Raw genomic sequence first — 16,807 nt, 5'->3', positions numbered from 1 at the left:
GGCTTTCAGTTGGGAAAGAGCTAGTCGTCCTTTCATGCCAGCTAGTTTTGGCAAAATTGCATGCAGTACAGAGACGAAGACAATCCGTGCTTTCAATGTCTGCAGAAAAAATAACAATGGATTTGTTGAGCTATTTGACTCTGGACCAAAGCAGCTGAAGCTATGTTCTGTATACTGTAAGTAACACACACGAGAAAAACTGGACAGCAGTGAGTCAAGCTAAACTCTGCTGGCCACCAGGAACAGTATCAACAGGCTCGTGAGCGGTAGCACAGTAAGAAACAAATAGAAACCCCAGCATACAGGCAGTCATTTTCAATGTGCAGGAAGTGTTGAGGGCAGCGAGTATATTTAAGAGCTGGAATCAGCAGCTTGAGTTGTGTCCAGCGTTAGTAGCACTGAATGACCTCAGCAGTTACCTACAGTAAACCCAGAGCAGAACAACTGCGTCATTCACCACCTGCAGCACTTTAAACTAAACTTTGTCACGCGGAAGTAGGTTTGTCACACTGCCTTCCATCTCAGACACAGGATGGCGTTTTGGCTACAAAGTGAATTCTGTGTAGGAGGGAGTAGACTAGGAGTCTGAGACAATGGCGACTTCCTGAATCGGCATAGAACCTTCTGATGGAGTAGGAATTGAGATCTCACCACAGACAAAGATTCACCCATTCATAAATGCAACCAGTGGCAGCTGCTGACTCAGGGTTCCATCCAAACGTTCTGTAAATTTAAGAACAATTTTTGCAAAAGAAACTGTAAATTTATGGATGTTTCGATCCAATGCTCTCACGTGAATATTAGCAGTTTGCTGATTGAGATTAGGAGGCACAGCAATTCTCTCATCTGAGTTGCGTCCCTGAAGTCGGTGAACAGAATCAAACAGAAGAATGAGGAAAGTTTGTTTGAACTGTTAAAACACACAAACTTCCGAACCATTATTTGGATGTTGTACTGGCACGTACACTGAATTCTTCCTGTGTTGCATTAACACAAGTCACGGATGCTTTTTCTGCTAGAAAACAAATAAAGCATTTACACGGTATCTATATTTCCGCCACCACAGTCCCCTGAGTCATTAACCATCATCATCAGTGTAATTTTTCACTTTCCCGCTTGTTAATATTCTCAGATCATTCCAGGCACATGAGTTCAGTGACGTTTAGCGAACCTGCTTGCCGTGGTTTCATTTACCAAGTATGTGCTTCATTACTCCTGTGTGAACTTTGAGGCATCGTGCGCATGAATATGTGCTACACTAGAAATGCCTCTCCTAATGGTGCCTCCCTAACCTGGCACGCAGTAGACACGAGGCACAGGGGATTTAAATGCAGCCTTACATTTAGAAAAGTAAAATAAACCCTCTGTCAACTTTTAAATATTTCTTAGTGAGAGTAAGTTCTGAAAAGTAGCTCAGTGCAGCAGCTCAGCTTCTGGCTTCATCTGGCTGCCTCGACTCTTTCCAGCCTCCTCCAGTGTTTTCTGTCTCTTTTGTGCGGCTGCGCTGGGAGATCAAGCGTATTCACTGCAACCTTTCTTCATCTTAACCTCCCCCCAACATCCTCATTGCACGAGTGACTTTACCGTCTTTTGAAGCTTCCATAGCTCACTCGACTTCTTGCTAATTTTAGCCATCTTCACATTTGAATTTGCTCCATGTGTTACATCATCACCATCTGTTGGAGTCAGAATAATATTTCTGAATACGAATGATGAAAGTTTTACCAAATCAAACAACATCCAGGTGTTGTGATACAGACAACAAGTACACCAGTAGTAGACTGTAACAACGTATATGTGATGATGTAAAATACACCTGTAGTTTGGCAAATGATGGGGATTAAATGTCTGCTATGACCCATAAAACAGCAAAGGTGTGAGATTAAATGGAAAAACTGATATCCACGGGTGAGTGGGAGGTAAATCTGGAGGTTTTATAGTCAGTGATATATGCATTTAAATTATTCATCTCAATGTTATTATTTATTTATGCATTCAGTGATACATTTGACTCGTACGATTAGTGACATTTGTTCCTTCTGGGACTCCATATGTGCCTCAAGAAATATTGAAGTTTACTGCCTTGTTCATTGCACGGTGGTTGTTATTCCATCAAAACAGGAAACCTTACTCATCCTCTGGGCTATGCAGGGTCTCAAATCAAATCTTTACTTTATATCCTTTTTTTTTTTTTTGCTCCCGACAACAGCAGCCACATATCAGTTCATCGTTGCATCCCAAAATGGCTGTTAAAGCAGCAAGACAGCAGAATAAATGAAATGGATTGTATTTTCCATATCAATCACCGTCGGTGTCAGCAACTTAGCTAAAGAGTAAAAGTGAAAGCAAAGTTGGAAATAATAAATAGTCTTTGAAACCGCTACCTCAGATCACACCAGGGTTAGATGACCCATCTCCACGCCTTGGTTCGTTACTTGACACAGGTTGACACGCGATGGATAGGAACGACGACACGACCCAGGAGACACAAGTCAGGTCAGCCCATCGCACTGAAAGAGGTCAGGGGTTCACTTGCTCAAAAGATGTCGCGATCCCACACCAGGGAGTCCACGTTCTGTCCCCCTCATTTCACCCAGAACAAAGGTGGGAGGAAATGCCTTGAGCAACATTTTTACACTCTCGCCTTGGCGTTTCCAGGAGTCCCTTGCGACAGGGAATAATGCTTTCTATGGCCACAAGTCCATATGGAAGCTAGAGCAGCCTTGGTCGCTGTCCACCAGCGTAATTCAGTTCACGTGCAACTAACAACCGCCTCTATGGTTCCCCACATACAACCAGTGACTTGTATTTGTTGTACATGTTTTTTTGGCAACAGCCCTTGCAGGGCAGTACAGTATAACCCTGGCTGTCTGTCTGACTGTCAAATGAATAATCTCTACTGATTATGACATCTGGATACAAATAGATATCATTAAGGCCATAAATGTCCGGCTGAAATCAGTCAGCATTTACAGGATGTCCTGATTGACGATAGAAGGTTTTAAGGGAGGGAGGGAGGAAAGGATGAAAGGAAGCAGGAAAGGATCAAGACAGGGAACAAGGGAAGGCCCTCAAGGGCCAATATCAACTTATCGAGAGTTGGGCTGCTAAAACTTGGTGCTGCTGTTATCTTGTTAAGTGCAGGAGTCATTGAAGGACACCAGACAATTGATTGAACGGAGTTGACTTCAGCGCAATTTCCTTGCCGTGGTGACATGTATCAACCAGGCCACAGGTCCTTATATTCTGCAGCTTAACTACCTCTCAGACCTCCCATTGTGACAAATGGCTTCTGTCTCTTCTAATGTAATATTTGTTTCCACTTCTGAGAGCCTCTCGGCTACTCCGCAGCAAGTCTGTCTGCCGACTGCTTCATTGTGTTAGCCGACTTTATTCCCCTGCCGGCTGTCAATTGGTAGACCGTCTGAGTGTTCTCGTCTGTCTGTCTTTTGTCTCATAGCCTCTGCAGTCTTTTTTTTTCTGTTTCTGCTGCTCCCTCGTCAACCTCTAGCTGTATCTGTCTCAACATTTCTCCTCCTCTCTCTTTCCTCTCCTACTCTCATTTTCATCTCCTCTCTTGCTATCCCACTCCCTCTGTTCCTCCCCTCCTTCTCCTCCCTCTCTCCACTTTGCCGCCATGTCTTTGCTCCAGATGCTGGCTGTCTCAGCTCCGTGGGCCGCGTCTCAGTGATGGGCCCCTCCAGGAATTCAAAGCACCATTCTGGCATTTTCTTCCAAGCAATTGCTTTTTGCAGTAATAAAGGGGGAGTAGCTTTAGCATCTCTCTCTGGATGGGCTTACTGGCCCTGGGCAAAACAAGCACAAATGCACATCTATGAATCCTCTTGAGGCGGAAGCACAGCAGACGACTATGTCCGAATTCTGACCCAATTAGGCAGTCTCACACGATTTACAGGATTGGCTTGAAAAAGTTACCATTAATCACTTGATTTTGGACAAAGGTTCTGGATTTTACTTTGAAAGTCCTGTGCTATATCATCATTAAGGCGATGGACGAGCAGTTAACACGGGACACTTGAATGCAGCAATGACAGCCAAGCAGTTAAAGACAAACAGTTCCTTCTTTGACTGTGACCTGTTGAGCTCACAGTCGTATATCACTGACAAAATGTTACATAAATATTATACACACACTTTTAATGGCAATTAAAGTCTCACTCACTCCAAATTAATTCCTGATGGGACACGGAGCATTTAAGGTGCAATTAGCCATAGAGGCTGTGATGACGATACTTAACCAAACACTTCAAATTAAGTATTTTCACATTAGATAAATGTCACGGCATATGAGCATGAACCCATTTTTTTCCCACTGCAGCGTTTGCTTACAAAGTTGCAAGTGGAGACGACTTTAAGGCGTGAAACAGAGAGCTATGGAGGCTTTTGAGGACGAAAGAGTGAGAAAAGTCACAGAGAAGCAGCTTTAAATCAACTTTTATTGCTTCTCAGCACAAACAAGTGAGCCAACTGTTGGAGCTGTTAACCAGTTTGAGGCCACCGAGCAGCTGTGGAGGAGGAGGAGGTTGTGAGCTTGTTACACTGCAAATGAAGCTAGGATAACACATGACGCCGACATGTGCCGGTTTATTGTAGGCAGAGCATAAAAGCCTGCCATACTTCAAAGCTACGCCCGCTGTTTGTGTGTGCATGTGGTGATGCTCCTGAAATTTATTAATTTTCCTCATGAGTTTCACCGCAATCAATAGTTTTAACAGGGAGCAGACGCACGCACAATGCTAAACGGAGGCTGCACTGATAGCATAACTGCATTTATAAATGTTGAGTAGCCTTGTCAACTGAAATGCCAACATTCATCGATTCAGCGTGATGCTGCAGAGAACAATGTGCCTTTTCAGTGCAGTTTCTAAATACTTCAGTTTGACCTCAGTGTTTTAATGCTAATCTTAAGTGCACAAGGTCATCTTTCAAGGACTGCCTCTCAGTGGATCATACATTGGTCTTTAAACCAATATCCAAGATGTGAACTACTTTTTTGTGCATTCAAGCAAAAATAAAGTGATATAAAGGGTATTTTTTTTAACCTTGGAATTATTCGCCCTTGACTGACAGGAACCAAGTCCAGCTGAATTGTTTCATTATTGAGTGATGTGACCAGCATCTGCAAAATGTAACCAGTCAGGCAATTCCACATGTAAAAGTCAGTCCGGTAAAAAGGTCCTTGTATTTTTGTCCCTCATTGTTTCTCCGTTCACTTTTTTTTTCTATTCCTTCATTTTTTTCAGATCAATTTTTTTTCTCTCCAGTAGTACACAAGCACCCCCCCCCCCATCATTGCTCCGCCCCCTCAGCTACTCTAGGGTACGCCACCGACTCCTAGTCTTCGCCTGCCACATGTGGAGTCGGCGTCGTCGTCATATCACCTGACTGCAAGGAGGAGGGTGCAGCATGTGGGAGGATCTGCTAGCGCCCCCCCCCCCCCCCCGTTCCCCTCCCACTCTAAACAGGCACTCAAACTGACCAGAGGAGGCGCCAGTACAGGGACCAGGAGACCCTCATTTAGCTTCCAATCACAGATACGGCCGACCAAGCTGAACCAACCCAGCAGCCCCCTGTGCTGGTAGGAAAACTAGACTGCTGCTCTACCTGGGTGCCAGTTATTTTTGGGACCCTGTTGTGGGAGGAAATGTTTTACATGATAAATCACTGATTTAGCAGCCTGATGCATAGAAGAACTGCTGAGTCATTTACTTCTTAAGTCACAAATTACTATTTAGATGATTTTGATCACAGCGTTTTCACTCAAAGTTGGAATGTAGCAAAGTTTTTTGTCATTGCAAACGAGAATAAAAAGGGCTTAGGTTGAAAGACACTTGAATGTTTCCTGCAGTGCTGTAATTTCCTTTCCACAGTTTAATTTGTGCAAACATCAACACATTTTTTTAAATTAGGGGATGATGGATGTCTGTTGCCTCCCAGCGAGAGCCGGTAGCGGCAGCCATATGCCAACCTGAAGATCATTATCAACAAGCATTGCTTTCACTTTAAATAGTTGTTTTTCGATCAAGAGTGAAGCAATGAGTTGACACATGAGCACAAGCTACACAAAGAAACACACACACACACACACGCACACACACACACACACACACACACACACACACACACACACACACACACACACACACACACACACACACAGCCTCTGGCCCTACTGCCATCTCCTATTTAATGTCACTGGGTCCCTGCACATGCTGAAACAGATCCCATTCCTGCTTAATATTTCATACTCTAAGTTGCTAAATTGTATTATTCCTTACTTGCCTCACAAAACTTGATGCTCTCCATCTGTGGCACGCTCATTATACGCTAACTGCAAATGTCCCCCCGCCTCCTTTTTTCTTTTTCAAATTACGCTTATCACGGTCTTTAAATTTTGCAAAGCTGCCTTCTGAAAAGCTTTTCAAATATGTATATGGTCTCTGGCCCCATTTTCCAGGGGTCCATAATGTGGCTTTTCGCTTTCTCTCTGGGAAAACTCAACAAGTTGACTTCCTTTATGAATTTACATCCTCGGGCCGTCGACAGCCCTTTCTACTGCTGCCTGACAGTGGCTCCTCTCTCAGTCTCCCTCCCTGCAGAGAAACAGGCTCCAGGCTATGCTGAAAATAGGATAACATATTCAAATATGTGCACGTGTTCACCTACAAGTTCTTGCATTTTTGAGGTCAGTCCACTCTCGTTTTCTCAACTGGTGAATCAGCCTTGCGAGGATCTCAGATGTCTCTGACAAAGTCTGTCTGTCAGCGGGTGTATATGCCACAGCCTCCCCGGCCGTATCACTTGCTATGCTTGATTGTGTGTTTCGAGCTCTGGGGTTAGATGCCTCGGCTATGAGGGCACGTCACACCCTCTTTTCTCCATGGGTACCCCCAGGCTTCGGTTCGCAGTAACAGTCAACATTCCATCGATTCAGCCACAGAACAACAGCGAGTCATAAACAAACAGGCAGCAGGAAACAGCGGACCACGCTGAGAGACAGAGTGATCTGATGGAAACAGATTGAAGCAGCAGTTTGTCCCTGATAGCAGTAGAAGGGGAGTTCATGCATGCGTGTGTGTGCACGCGTGTGTCCAAGCTCCCGGTGTTCTTAAAACGTGTATCCTTGCATAGCCGCGTTCATGTATGTGCAAGTAGGTCGTGGGTGTTTGGGTCTGTTTGTTTAACCCTGAATGGCTGCTTTGATGCGGTTAGCAGGTGTCTGTGTGTCAGGCTAATCTGCATGTCTGCTTTGATGAACCGTTCATTAATATCTCTAATGTATGTGTTTGCCCTTGAGCGCTTATACCAGTGCATGTAGGTGTGAGCACGCGTACATGTCTGGGATGTAACAGCACACGGAAGATTACATTAAAGCCTGGGATGAATCAGCACTCGCCACATTCTTGACACTGAAGGTTGGCACAAGAACGCGGTCGTAGAGAACCTCTCTTTCTGTGTCTCTCACCTTTTTTCTCTATTGCTTTCACATTCCCTCTGCTTCCTCACCACTTTTCTCCATTTGCAGTTCACACCCACACCCCAGTCATGCTAAACTCCTTAGCTATCCCAAGCTAAGATTAGCATACTGATTAGCTAGCCTTGTGGCTCTCTTTCCTCCACATGCAAGCCTCATGAATACATAATAGCAATGTTGGCAAATAATGGCTGAGAGATTCCAGAGGGGGGAGCTAGAGGGCAGAAAACAATGCTTTTTTTTTCTTTTGTAATGTAATCAGCGGGTAGTGAAGCATTCTTGTGTGATTAGCGTTTCAAACACCAGCTTACAATCTGAGCAGTTAAATTGTCGAGCCATTTATCTTGCAAGTGTTTGTCTCTCTGCTCTGTTCTTCTACTTTCCACTTATTCTCCAGGGTTTTTTTCTTTTCCACCCTCCTTTTATTCCTTTTCACTTGCCCTCTCATCACTCCAAATCTTTCTTTTCATCCCTTTCTCTCTTCCGCCTTGCCTCTTTCCATCCCTCCACCCTTCCCTTTTTCTTCCCACTTTTCTCTCCTAGAGAAAGCATTGATGTCAAGTCACCTCCCGGCCTTCTTCTATCCCAGCTACCACATCATTCTCTCTCTCTCTCTCTTTCTCTCTCTATCTCTCAATCCCTCCCTCACAGAGGGGCCTGAGTGAGGACAGCAGATCGTGTGAAGTTGGATGTTGATTCTAGGTGACAGGCACCATATGAGTCATAGCTATAATCAAAGAGCTCCCTCAAAGCCCCCCCCCCCCCCTCGCCCCCACCACCCCCCTCACCCCAACCCCCCCCCCCCCCCCAACCTCTTTGGCTCCACAACACAGTGGCACTGCAAAGCAAAATTGCCTTTGCTGCAAACAATAGCTGTACAGTACACACCGTGCATGTCAATGTTTATATTACGGAGCGATTCCTCTCACATGCGTCACGTGCTCATTCATACCAAGCGCACACATACATGCTTATCAAACCAATGTCCGTGTGCGACTTGATGGTGACTTATTTAAGATTGTGTTTGATGTACAGGTAGAAATGTGTTACCTTAGCAGTATACATGTATAATGTCACTTCAGCAGCCTATGAACAAAAGCCATTTCTTCCATATGTGGAGAAATTTAAAAAAGTAAATACAAAAACTGTAAAATTCTCTGCTAAATTTGAGAGAAACTCCTGTAAAATTGTGTTTAAAACTAAATTAAATGCCGTAATATGAGTAGGGGCCGCATGGCTCAGAGGTAGAGTGGCTGTCTAGGAACCCAAGGGTTGCTGGTTCCCCCGGTGACCATGTCCAAGTGTCCTTGAGCCAGATAATGAGCCCCTAATTGCCCTGTGACGGACTGGCGACGCATCCAGGGTGAACCCCGCCTCTCATCCAATGCCAGCTGGAATAGGCTCCACCCCCACCCCCCTGCGACCCTTAATGGATAAGAGGTATAAAAATGGATGGAGGGATGAATAATTTGAGAGTATAGAGCAGTCCTTCTCAAATGCGCGGTGCGATCCCAGGATGGCACGTGACCCCGGAGAACATGCTTCTTTTTTTTTCTTTTTTTTTTTGCCTTACGAGAATAAAGTGTGATTGCACATCCGCTACAGTAGGTGGCAGTGGCACACTCATTGTCAGAGTGTGCGCAGGAAGTATTAGCTCTGTGACATAAGGTTTTTTTTGGACTGAGCAAGCAGGAGATACAAAGGGCAGTGCACAAACCCTCAAGAGACACCACGGAAAAATGTCTAACAGGGATGAAAAGAAAAGCGGAGAGAGACGGAGATAACGGGGCAAACGACTGTCTCTCGAAAGCTAAGGCGAGGAGATACGACGAAGCGAATGGAGCGCTGGGCTTCCCCGTGACTACGGCGGGAGACCAGGAATGACAATGTCAATTAAAAAAAAAAGTTATTCTTTGTTGTAAGTCGGTCAAAAAATATTAAAAGTTTAAATACTAGAAATGATTTTTTTTTTTTAATTTCAGGCAATTTGACGCACTTTAAATCTTTTCTGTTACAACTAAAAAGCATTGATATAACGTTATTCTTTGTTGTAAGTTGATCTATATTTCTTTGTTTCCTTTAATGTTAATGAGGATACTTTGTTATGCAGAGGTGTACTTATAACAATTTTATAGACAAATGACACTATCTATAGTCGTGGCGGAGAGCGCTGGGGGCAAAATATTTTCCTCTTTCTGGGGGGTGGGGGGGCATAACAGAAAATAATTGAGAAGCGCTGGTATAGAGTGATCAGATTACGATTCATCGAAATCAGCGGCGACCAAACTTTTTCCCCTCAAGTAAAACCAAACGGTGGGTAAATTCTGTTGTTTTCTTGGGCTTTCAGCGTTGTGAAAAGCCAAAAACCAAAAAAGGGAGCAGAGGAGCTGGAGAGATGACAAGTTTTGTCAACAGAGGGGCAATAAAAGCTGCTGAGAGAGCAGAGACTTCAGTCAAAACCTGCAGCAGTCAGCTCACCAGAAGAAGAGCTGTCTACCAAAGACACTGAAAAATGTTGGAAGGGAAACAGAGAAAGGGAACATGATAGAAGGATGCGGAAACGGTTAGAGGAAGCTGGTCGGTAACGTGACAAGTTGTGGACGCCAGAAGACAAGTCGGGGAAAGGCGGAAATAAATATGACGAAGGAAGAAAGACTAAGACGGCGTGAGCAAGGGAGGTCAAACCAAAGAGAGAAAACCATGAAAGCGGTGCGTTACCTGAAGACAAGGCAAAAGAAAAATGGAGTAAAAGGGAGGAATGGGAAGATTAGCTTTGTAGACAAATAGCGAAATATCAGTGGGAGCGTCTTCATTTTGCCACAGTTACAAACAAGAGCAAGACCAGAGTAATCAAACAGCTCAGACCAGCTGAAGATAAAACACAGCAAATCAAAGTTTTGCTGGGATTATTAAATTCCGCGAGCGTTGAGGCGTTGCTGGGTTGGTGGTCGGGGTCCTTGGGGGACGCAGACGCTGCTGACTGAAACAAACATCCAAGCACCATTGATTGAACCAAAGCAGATCAATTGACATGGCCAAAGGCACCATAAAAGTAACAGACCCCCCCATCCAGACCATGAAACCCCAATAATCCCAACTCCCCCTCGTTGATGAATCCAGGTCAGTGTGATTACCGAGCAAACTCAATCTGCTGATGAAGGAGCTAAAAAAAAGAAACCTGAGCGCTCCGGCCATTGTGGACACTCGAATGGAAAAACTCTGGAAGGCTCGAATGCTCCTGTAATAGATCTGTTTAATTTCTCTACAACACCAGCATAGCTAATGTGCTCGAAGACAAGAAGATTATAATAATCATTAGCTCAGGGCTAATGAAATAGCTCTGTTTTTAATGGGCTTATCATGGCTATTGCACATAGCCTCCATTTTCACACACACACACACACACACACACACGCATATCAGACCGACTGGAACAGAGAGTGTGCCAGCTGGATTTCTCTTCATAAGTGACTCAGATGCATCTTGAGACGGGGAAGCGAGAGGGCGAAGGTGCCAGGAAACAAGAAACGGAAAGACATCCTCAGCCAGAGAGGTAGCCTTAGAGAGACAGAGTGAGAGTGTGAGTGTGTGCGAGTGTGTGCGTGTACTTGCACACATTTTCCTGATAAGGTTATCCTCAGGCAATTACCACCCGGACTCAGGCTTGCTGCTGGTCCAGCTAGTGGGGCTTGTTCATCAGAGGAGTGTACAGATCATGTATGTTCCCAGACAAACGTGACAGAAACATGAGTGTCTGACCTCAGTAATTCTATCTGACAGTAACGCAACCCTCAGGACAGACGTGTGTGTGTCCAGAGGAGAGACAAATGGAGGGAGGGAGCATTAAAGGGACTCACAAGAGACTTAATTAGGCCTCTGGCACGCTGAAGTTCTTTTTTTCCCTGTCTCTCTTTCTCTCTCTCTCTCCCAGAGACAAAAAGACACATTCTCTCTCTTCTCTCTCTAGTGTGTGGGTGTGTGTGCGCATGGGTGGAAGCAGGAGGAAAGGATTAAGGGTGTGTGTGTGTGTGTGTGAGTGTGTATGTGTGTGTGTGTGCGCCAGCGCGCAGGGGACAAGTGTTTTCCAATAAGTGTTAAAGGCAAATATGACACGTCGACAAGTAGTGAGATCGATACCCTCACTGCCAATACCAGCCCGCATCATGTTGCTGTCGAAGCGGTCCCACATGACACGCTGCTCACCCACTGCGCACCGCCAGTGTTCCGCGTCAACCGCTCCAAAATGCCGATGGTTGCGGTGGGAAGGAGCGCGGGGATTCTTACCGCAGTAGAGAAGCAGCAGCGCGGTCAGAAGCACCACAGCCCAGAAAGTTGACGACATCCTCGGCCAGCGGCTTGCATCTTTGCGCCTTGCCAACCTTGACACCGAAGCCATTGAAACCAAACAGAGCACTTTTGGAATAATTATAATAATAATGATGATTTTAAAAAAAGAAACCAAAAGGGGAATTAATCTCACAATCCAGCCGTATCTCCGCGCGTAATCCCCCCAAAAGACATGCCAAGATGGAGCAACTGATAAGAAAGCGGCGATTTGCTGCTCATTTGGTGGTCGGGTGCTGGTGCGCAAAAGGAAAATGTCACATCTTCCCTCAGGAATCCCAACTGGGGGGAAAAAAATGTTTAATTCTCGTCCCGAAACACAAGTTGGAAAAAGGTCCCGTTAGTTGACCCAAAGTGTGTTAATCTCGTTTTCGATTTCAGCGCAAAGATGCGCTGGTGCCGGACTGCGCTGAGTTGAAGTGTTCAATCATCTGTACCGCAGCGTCGTAAAAAGCCTCCCTTCACCTGTGGTGGGTTCCTCGCTTCTCTTCAGCCTCTTACAAGCCCCGGCGGTTCTTTCTCCTGTAAAATCCGGTGGGTTGACGCCTGGCTGAGCGGCTGGAGGAGCAGGGAAGGGGAGCATGAGGAGGGACCAAGTGGATGAGGAGCACAAGCCCGCCTGAAAGAAGAAACGGAGGACGGGGGGAGGCGGCGGATGGGTAGAGAGAGACAAGCGAGAGGGAAAAGTGCGCACTCTGCGACTCTGAGTGATTTTGTCCAAAGTAAAATATTCAGATAATCGATATTACGTCAGCAATAAGCCACTTGAGGCTGCGGTGTACGGTGATAGGCTGTCACGACAGCAAATCACGGTTTACATCCTGATATCAGTTGGAATAACAGCTTACAATTGCTTATTGATTGCATATGTTGTATGTGCTGTATTTTTTGTTTGATGTTAGAGTCAATAATGATTGACTGACAGCTCCCTGCTGGCACTATTACATCAATAACAAGCACATATACGTTTACTGATTGTTTTTATTATGTCACTGTAGGAGGGACCTTGGCTTGAGCTGCACGTTGTTTGGCTCGGAGTTGATATGAACACATACTTCAAGTGTCTTTTAACTTACTTTAAAAAAACACCAACTAAAAATTTAACAGCTTTCATGGAAAATTGTCAGCGGGGGAAAGACGCCTTTACAATAACACCATTGTGGCCCTGTCCTCCCGCAGAAATATCAGAAGTGGGCTACGTTCAGCCACAAGCCCGGAGGCAACAGCAGAATGTCACAACATGCAGTTTTGAAATAATCCGACTCTCCTCCTTTTAAATTAAATGTTACGTGACTTCATCTGAAGAATGTCGAAGATTGTGTCATTCAACACATTTACAGCAGCAACGACTACTTTGCAGATGAAGATTTGACACGAGTTTGTGCATAATGGTTTCATGTGTTAAGTTTTGTCAAAGATGAAGTTGAACTTGAAGGGTGACCCGTGAGGTAACGCCTCATTATTAAAACATTTCGAACATACCTCGGCGTCTCCGTCTAATCTTGATCTTTTCGTTGGGATGTAAACATTCTGTCTCTGTAAAGGAACTGATTACTCGTCCAGCAGTGGCTCAGCGGATGAAGGAAGCCGAGGGACAGAAGAGTGAACTGTCATAATTTCAGCTTCAAATAATTTCAATGACATGATTATTTGTGAAGAAGATCTTACAAAATAAAATGTTTTGGTCTCATTTATTTTTTGTGTTTGCCAAATAAAGATATGCTATAATCCAAAATCCAATGTAATAATTCTCAAAAATCCCCTGGAGGGGACACATGCAATGCTAATGCTTAGGTTTGTTCTGTTGACGACACAGTGGCGAGCTGGAGCCTCAGAACCGAGGACGGTGCTGGTAGCCTCCTTCAGAGAGCTTTAGAACTTCACCACCAGGGCCAGCGTCATTAGGCGCCCTACATGGAGCCTGCAGTTCCTGCACCCACAACCCACGTCCAGCTTCAGCACCAGGGACAGCACCCACAACCCACGTCCAGCTTCAGCACCAGGGACAGCACCCACAACCCACGTCCAGCTTCAGCACCAGGGACAGCACCCACAATCCACATCCAGCTTCAGCACCAGGCGACAGCACTCACAACCCACATTCAGCCTTAGCATCATGGGCAGCATCAGTGATTCTCCCCTCCATAACGCACCACAGCTTCAGGACCAAGGCCAGCACCTGATGTTGGCTGTCCAACAGCCTGCACATGTGTCTGAGCATCAGCAGCGCCGACAGCGTCGGTCCTGCAGCTTCAGGACCACTGACAGCACCGCTGACAGCTTGACTCCTGCTGCTGCTGACAAGATGAACTCCACTCTTGGGGCTTCAGCGCTCACCATCAAAACACACCGCCATGCATATATGACCCCTTTACCCACACATCCACCGGCCTTCAGGGAATAAATGGGCCTAACTGAATGATTCAGTAAACGCAAAGAAAGATTCTGCTGTTGCATGTTGCAGCTGTTGGGAGAGGTTAGTAGCAAGTAGACATTCCTCTGAGGAGATTCCAAGTGATCCTGATTAGCCGTGCTGTAATAATGTGCACCAGACTGGGCCTCTTGTAAAGCAGACTATAAACCACACTGGCTGTAATAAAATGGTTAATTTGTACATTTGTCAGTCCTTGTAATCCTCTAAATCTGTGTGTAATTGCTCCATTTGATAACTTGTGTAGTGGTAAAATGAAGAGTGGAAACCTTCGCTATGCGTCAATGGCTTGCAAGAGCAAGGGACTCACTGTAGATTGTCAATTAGAGACCTGTGTGAAAAGACACGCAAACACACAAATTAACTCAATCAACTCAAATCATGTAATTAAACCAGAATATGCCCTTTCTCTCTCGTTCTCCCTCTCTATCTCACAGCCATGAGCTTCAGCATGAATTATCCTGCATGAGCTTTGGCCTATATATGTTGTCTTCCTCCTTCACTTCGCTGTTACATTTCTAAAACTCTTAACTCAAAGAAGCACACAAGGGATGAAAAACACCGACTCGGATATTGCTATTTTCGAGGATGTAACCCCTTCAAAGGCGTCAGCGTTGAACAAAAAAGAAACTGGCTGACTCGCTTTTTTAGCTGTGAACCATAATAGAAAATTGTTTTATTCTCTCAACATGAATCAACATTGTGGCATTAGTTGTGTTGACTCTGTGTTCACTGGTGCGCTCGACTGACTCTCTGGCCTCTGTTGGAGTTCAAATAATTTGACAAATACCTGTGGAGTTTAAATGGTGCCTTAAAAATGTAGATGAAGATTTCAAGCAAAACATTCGCAAGCTGCTGCCAAGTGAAACACCTTTGAAATATCAGGTAAACACAAGCCTTTGGTGGAAATATGATCTGCCAGCAAACTCAGGACCTCTTTGGCTAAGACTATAAAAAGACTGCGGAGCGTGATAGCTGTAGAGGCGGCACAGACAGACAAACGAGAAATACTTAGGTCCAAATGAAGTTACCCTCATTTTGCTCCTATTAAATAAACTGCTAACGTTTCAAAAGAAAAAACAAAATGTATTCAAAAAAATATCTATCGGGTGTTAAGTTCCCCCGAGGTTTTCAATCCCAAACTCTACTTTTAAATGATCCAATTCAAAGACTGAATGAAGTCACAGAATGAATGCATAGGCCGAACCTTCTTGTACTGTAAACTAAGTAGATTAAGAAAATATACGAAGAGAAGATGTCGCCTTTGATTAGCTACCTCAACAACGACGACGACAACAGAACACTTGTTTATTTTAAGTTCTTCATAGGCTGGACACCTTCAACTGTGATGGAAAATCCATTATAAATTGACCCAGAAATTGTTTGCTATTGAACTTCTTTTTCTTGTTTTCTTTAAAAGTTCTTGAGGAACTTTTTCTTTCAGCATTTCTACAAGGTCACCAAGTTGTGTTTGACTTTGTTTCATTTATTTCATCATTTGCCAAAAAGATTTTTTGTGTTTTAAGGGCATTTCCCCCATTTTTATTTCATATTTCCTATACTATAGTGGTGCTGTTGTTGTTTTGCTAACCGTGACTCAGCTTTTACCCGATGTGATGTGATGTGATGCCAACTGCCCTTTTTAAGCAACCGACAATGCTACAAGGGTGTAGCCAGTTAGCTCCTGCTAGCGTTTACTAGCTCGAGCTAAGAAAACACGATACTTGACTTTTCTTCTGCTCCTACGAGAGAATGCTAGCAGTTCATGCTGTTACTGCAACTACACTTTTAGATGTACGATTTTAATAAATCTATACCTTTATGTGTTTGACTGACCAGCACAGCATGTAAACACACGTGTACTTCAGCCTCAATTTATAAGACATCACTAAAGTTAAGACCTAGCATGATCATAACACAGTACATTTAAAGCATTTTCTAACTTTAAATTCCGAAAATCAAATTGAAGACTTTTCAAGGATCTTTGAGAACTCCCAGTATTCTAGTATTCAATTAGAGAAGCAGCCACAAACACTGAATTAAAGCAGCACAATCTATATGTAATTATTTCCAATTTATCAATGTTTAATTAAAAGCCAATAGAAGAGGATGAAATTAGAGGTTTCAATTAACTAAAGTTGCATGACTCCAGGGATCCAGAGAAAGAAAACTAGCACCCGCGGTGGTGGAGGGCAGGGTTCTCACCATTTTAGGAGAAATAATTGTTTAATAATCACATCAGACTTGAAATATTACCAAAAAAAATTAAAGGCAGCATTTTTTAAGCTTTTTAACAAAGTCAGCGGCAATTTTTTTAGTCCAGAAAAAACTGCCTTACAACTCTAAGGAAACGATTCCCGGTGGGAGGAGCCAAAAAGACTTGTTTATGACATCACAACTACAATCCTGGAATGCCAGCAAATGTGATCCTGGATCAGTAGACATTCAAGAGAGGCCGAAGACATCTGGATTCAGTTGGTAAATTTTTGACATGAAAACAATTTGCATTTTCTAGACTTAGAATTGTGCTGGGCGGC

General features: G+C 44.3%; 1 protein-coding gene across 2 annotated transcripts in view; it reads right to left on the bottom strand.

Annotated features, from left to right (window-relative positions):
- Positions 1-16,807, bottom strand: part of tafa5a (TAFA chemokine like family member 5a) — a 291,469-nt gene that overhangs the window by 143,526 nt on the left and 131,136 nt on the right. Inside the window, exon 4 of one of the 2 annotated variants that reach the window (XM_086201151.1) lies at positions 12,305-12,458. In XM_086201151.1, the coding sequence (XP_086057277.1) occupies positions 12,305-12,458 (154 nt within the window). Of the gene's footprint in view, positions 1-11,779; positions 12,459-16,807 lie in introns of those variants that run through there. The other variant, XM_086201153.1, reaches the window with a different exon arrangement.

Source organism: Aulostomus chinensis, chromosome 4, assembly GCF_037954235.1.
Source record: "Aulostomus chinensis isolate RoL2024-O1b breed Wild chromosome 4, RoL_Achi_v1.0, whole genome shotgun sequence".
Classification (NCBI taxonomy): domain Eukaryota; kingdom Metazoa; phylum Chordata; class Actinopteri; order Syngnathiformes; family Aulostomidae; genus Aulostomus; species Aulostomus chinensis.
Note: the sequence above shows the minus strand (reverse complement) of the source record. Positions and strands in the feature narration are given on the sequence as shown.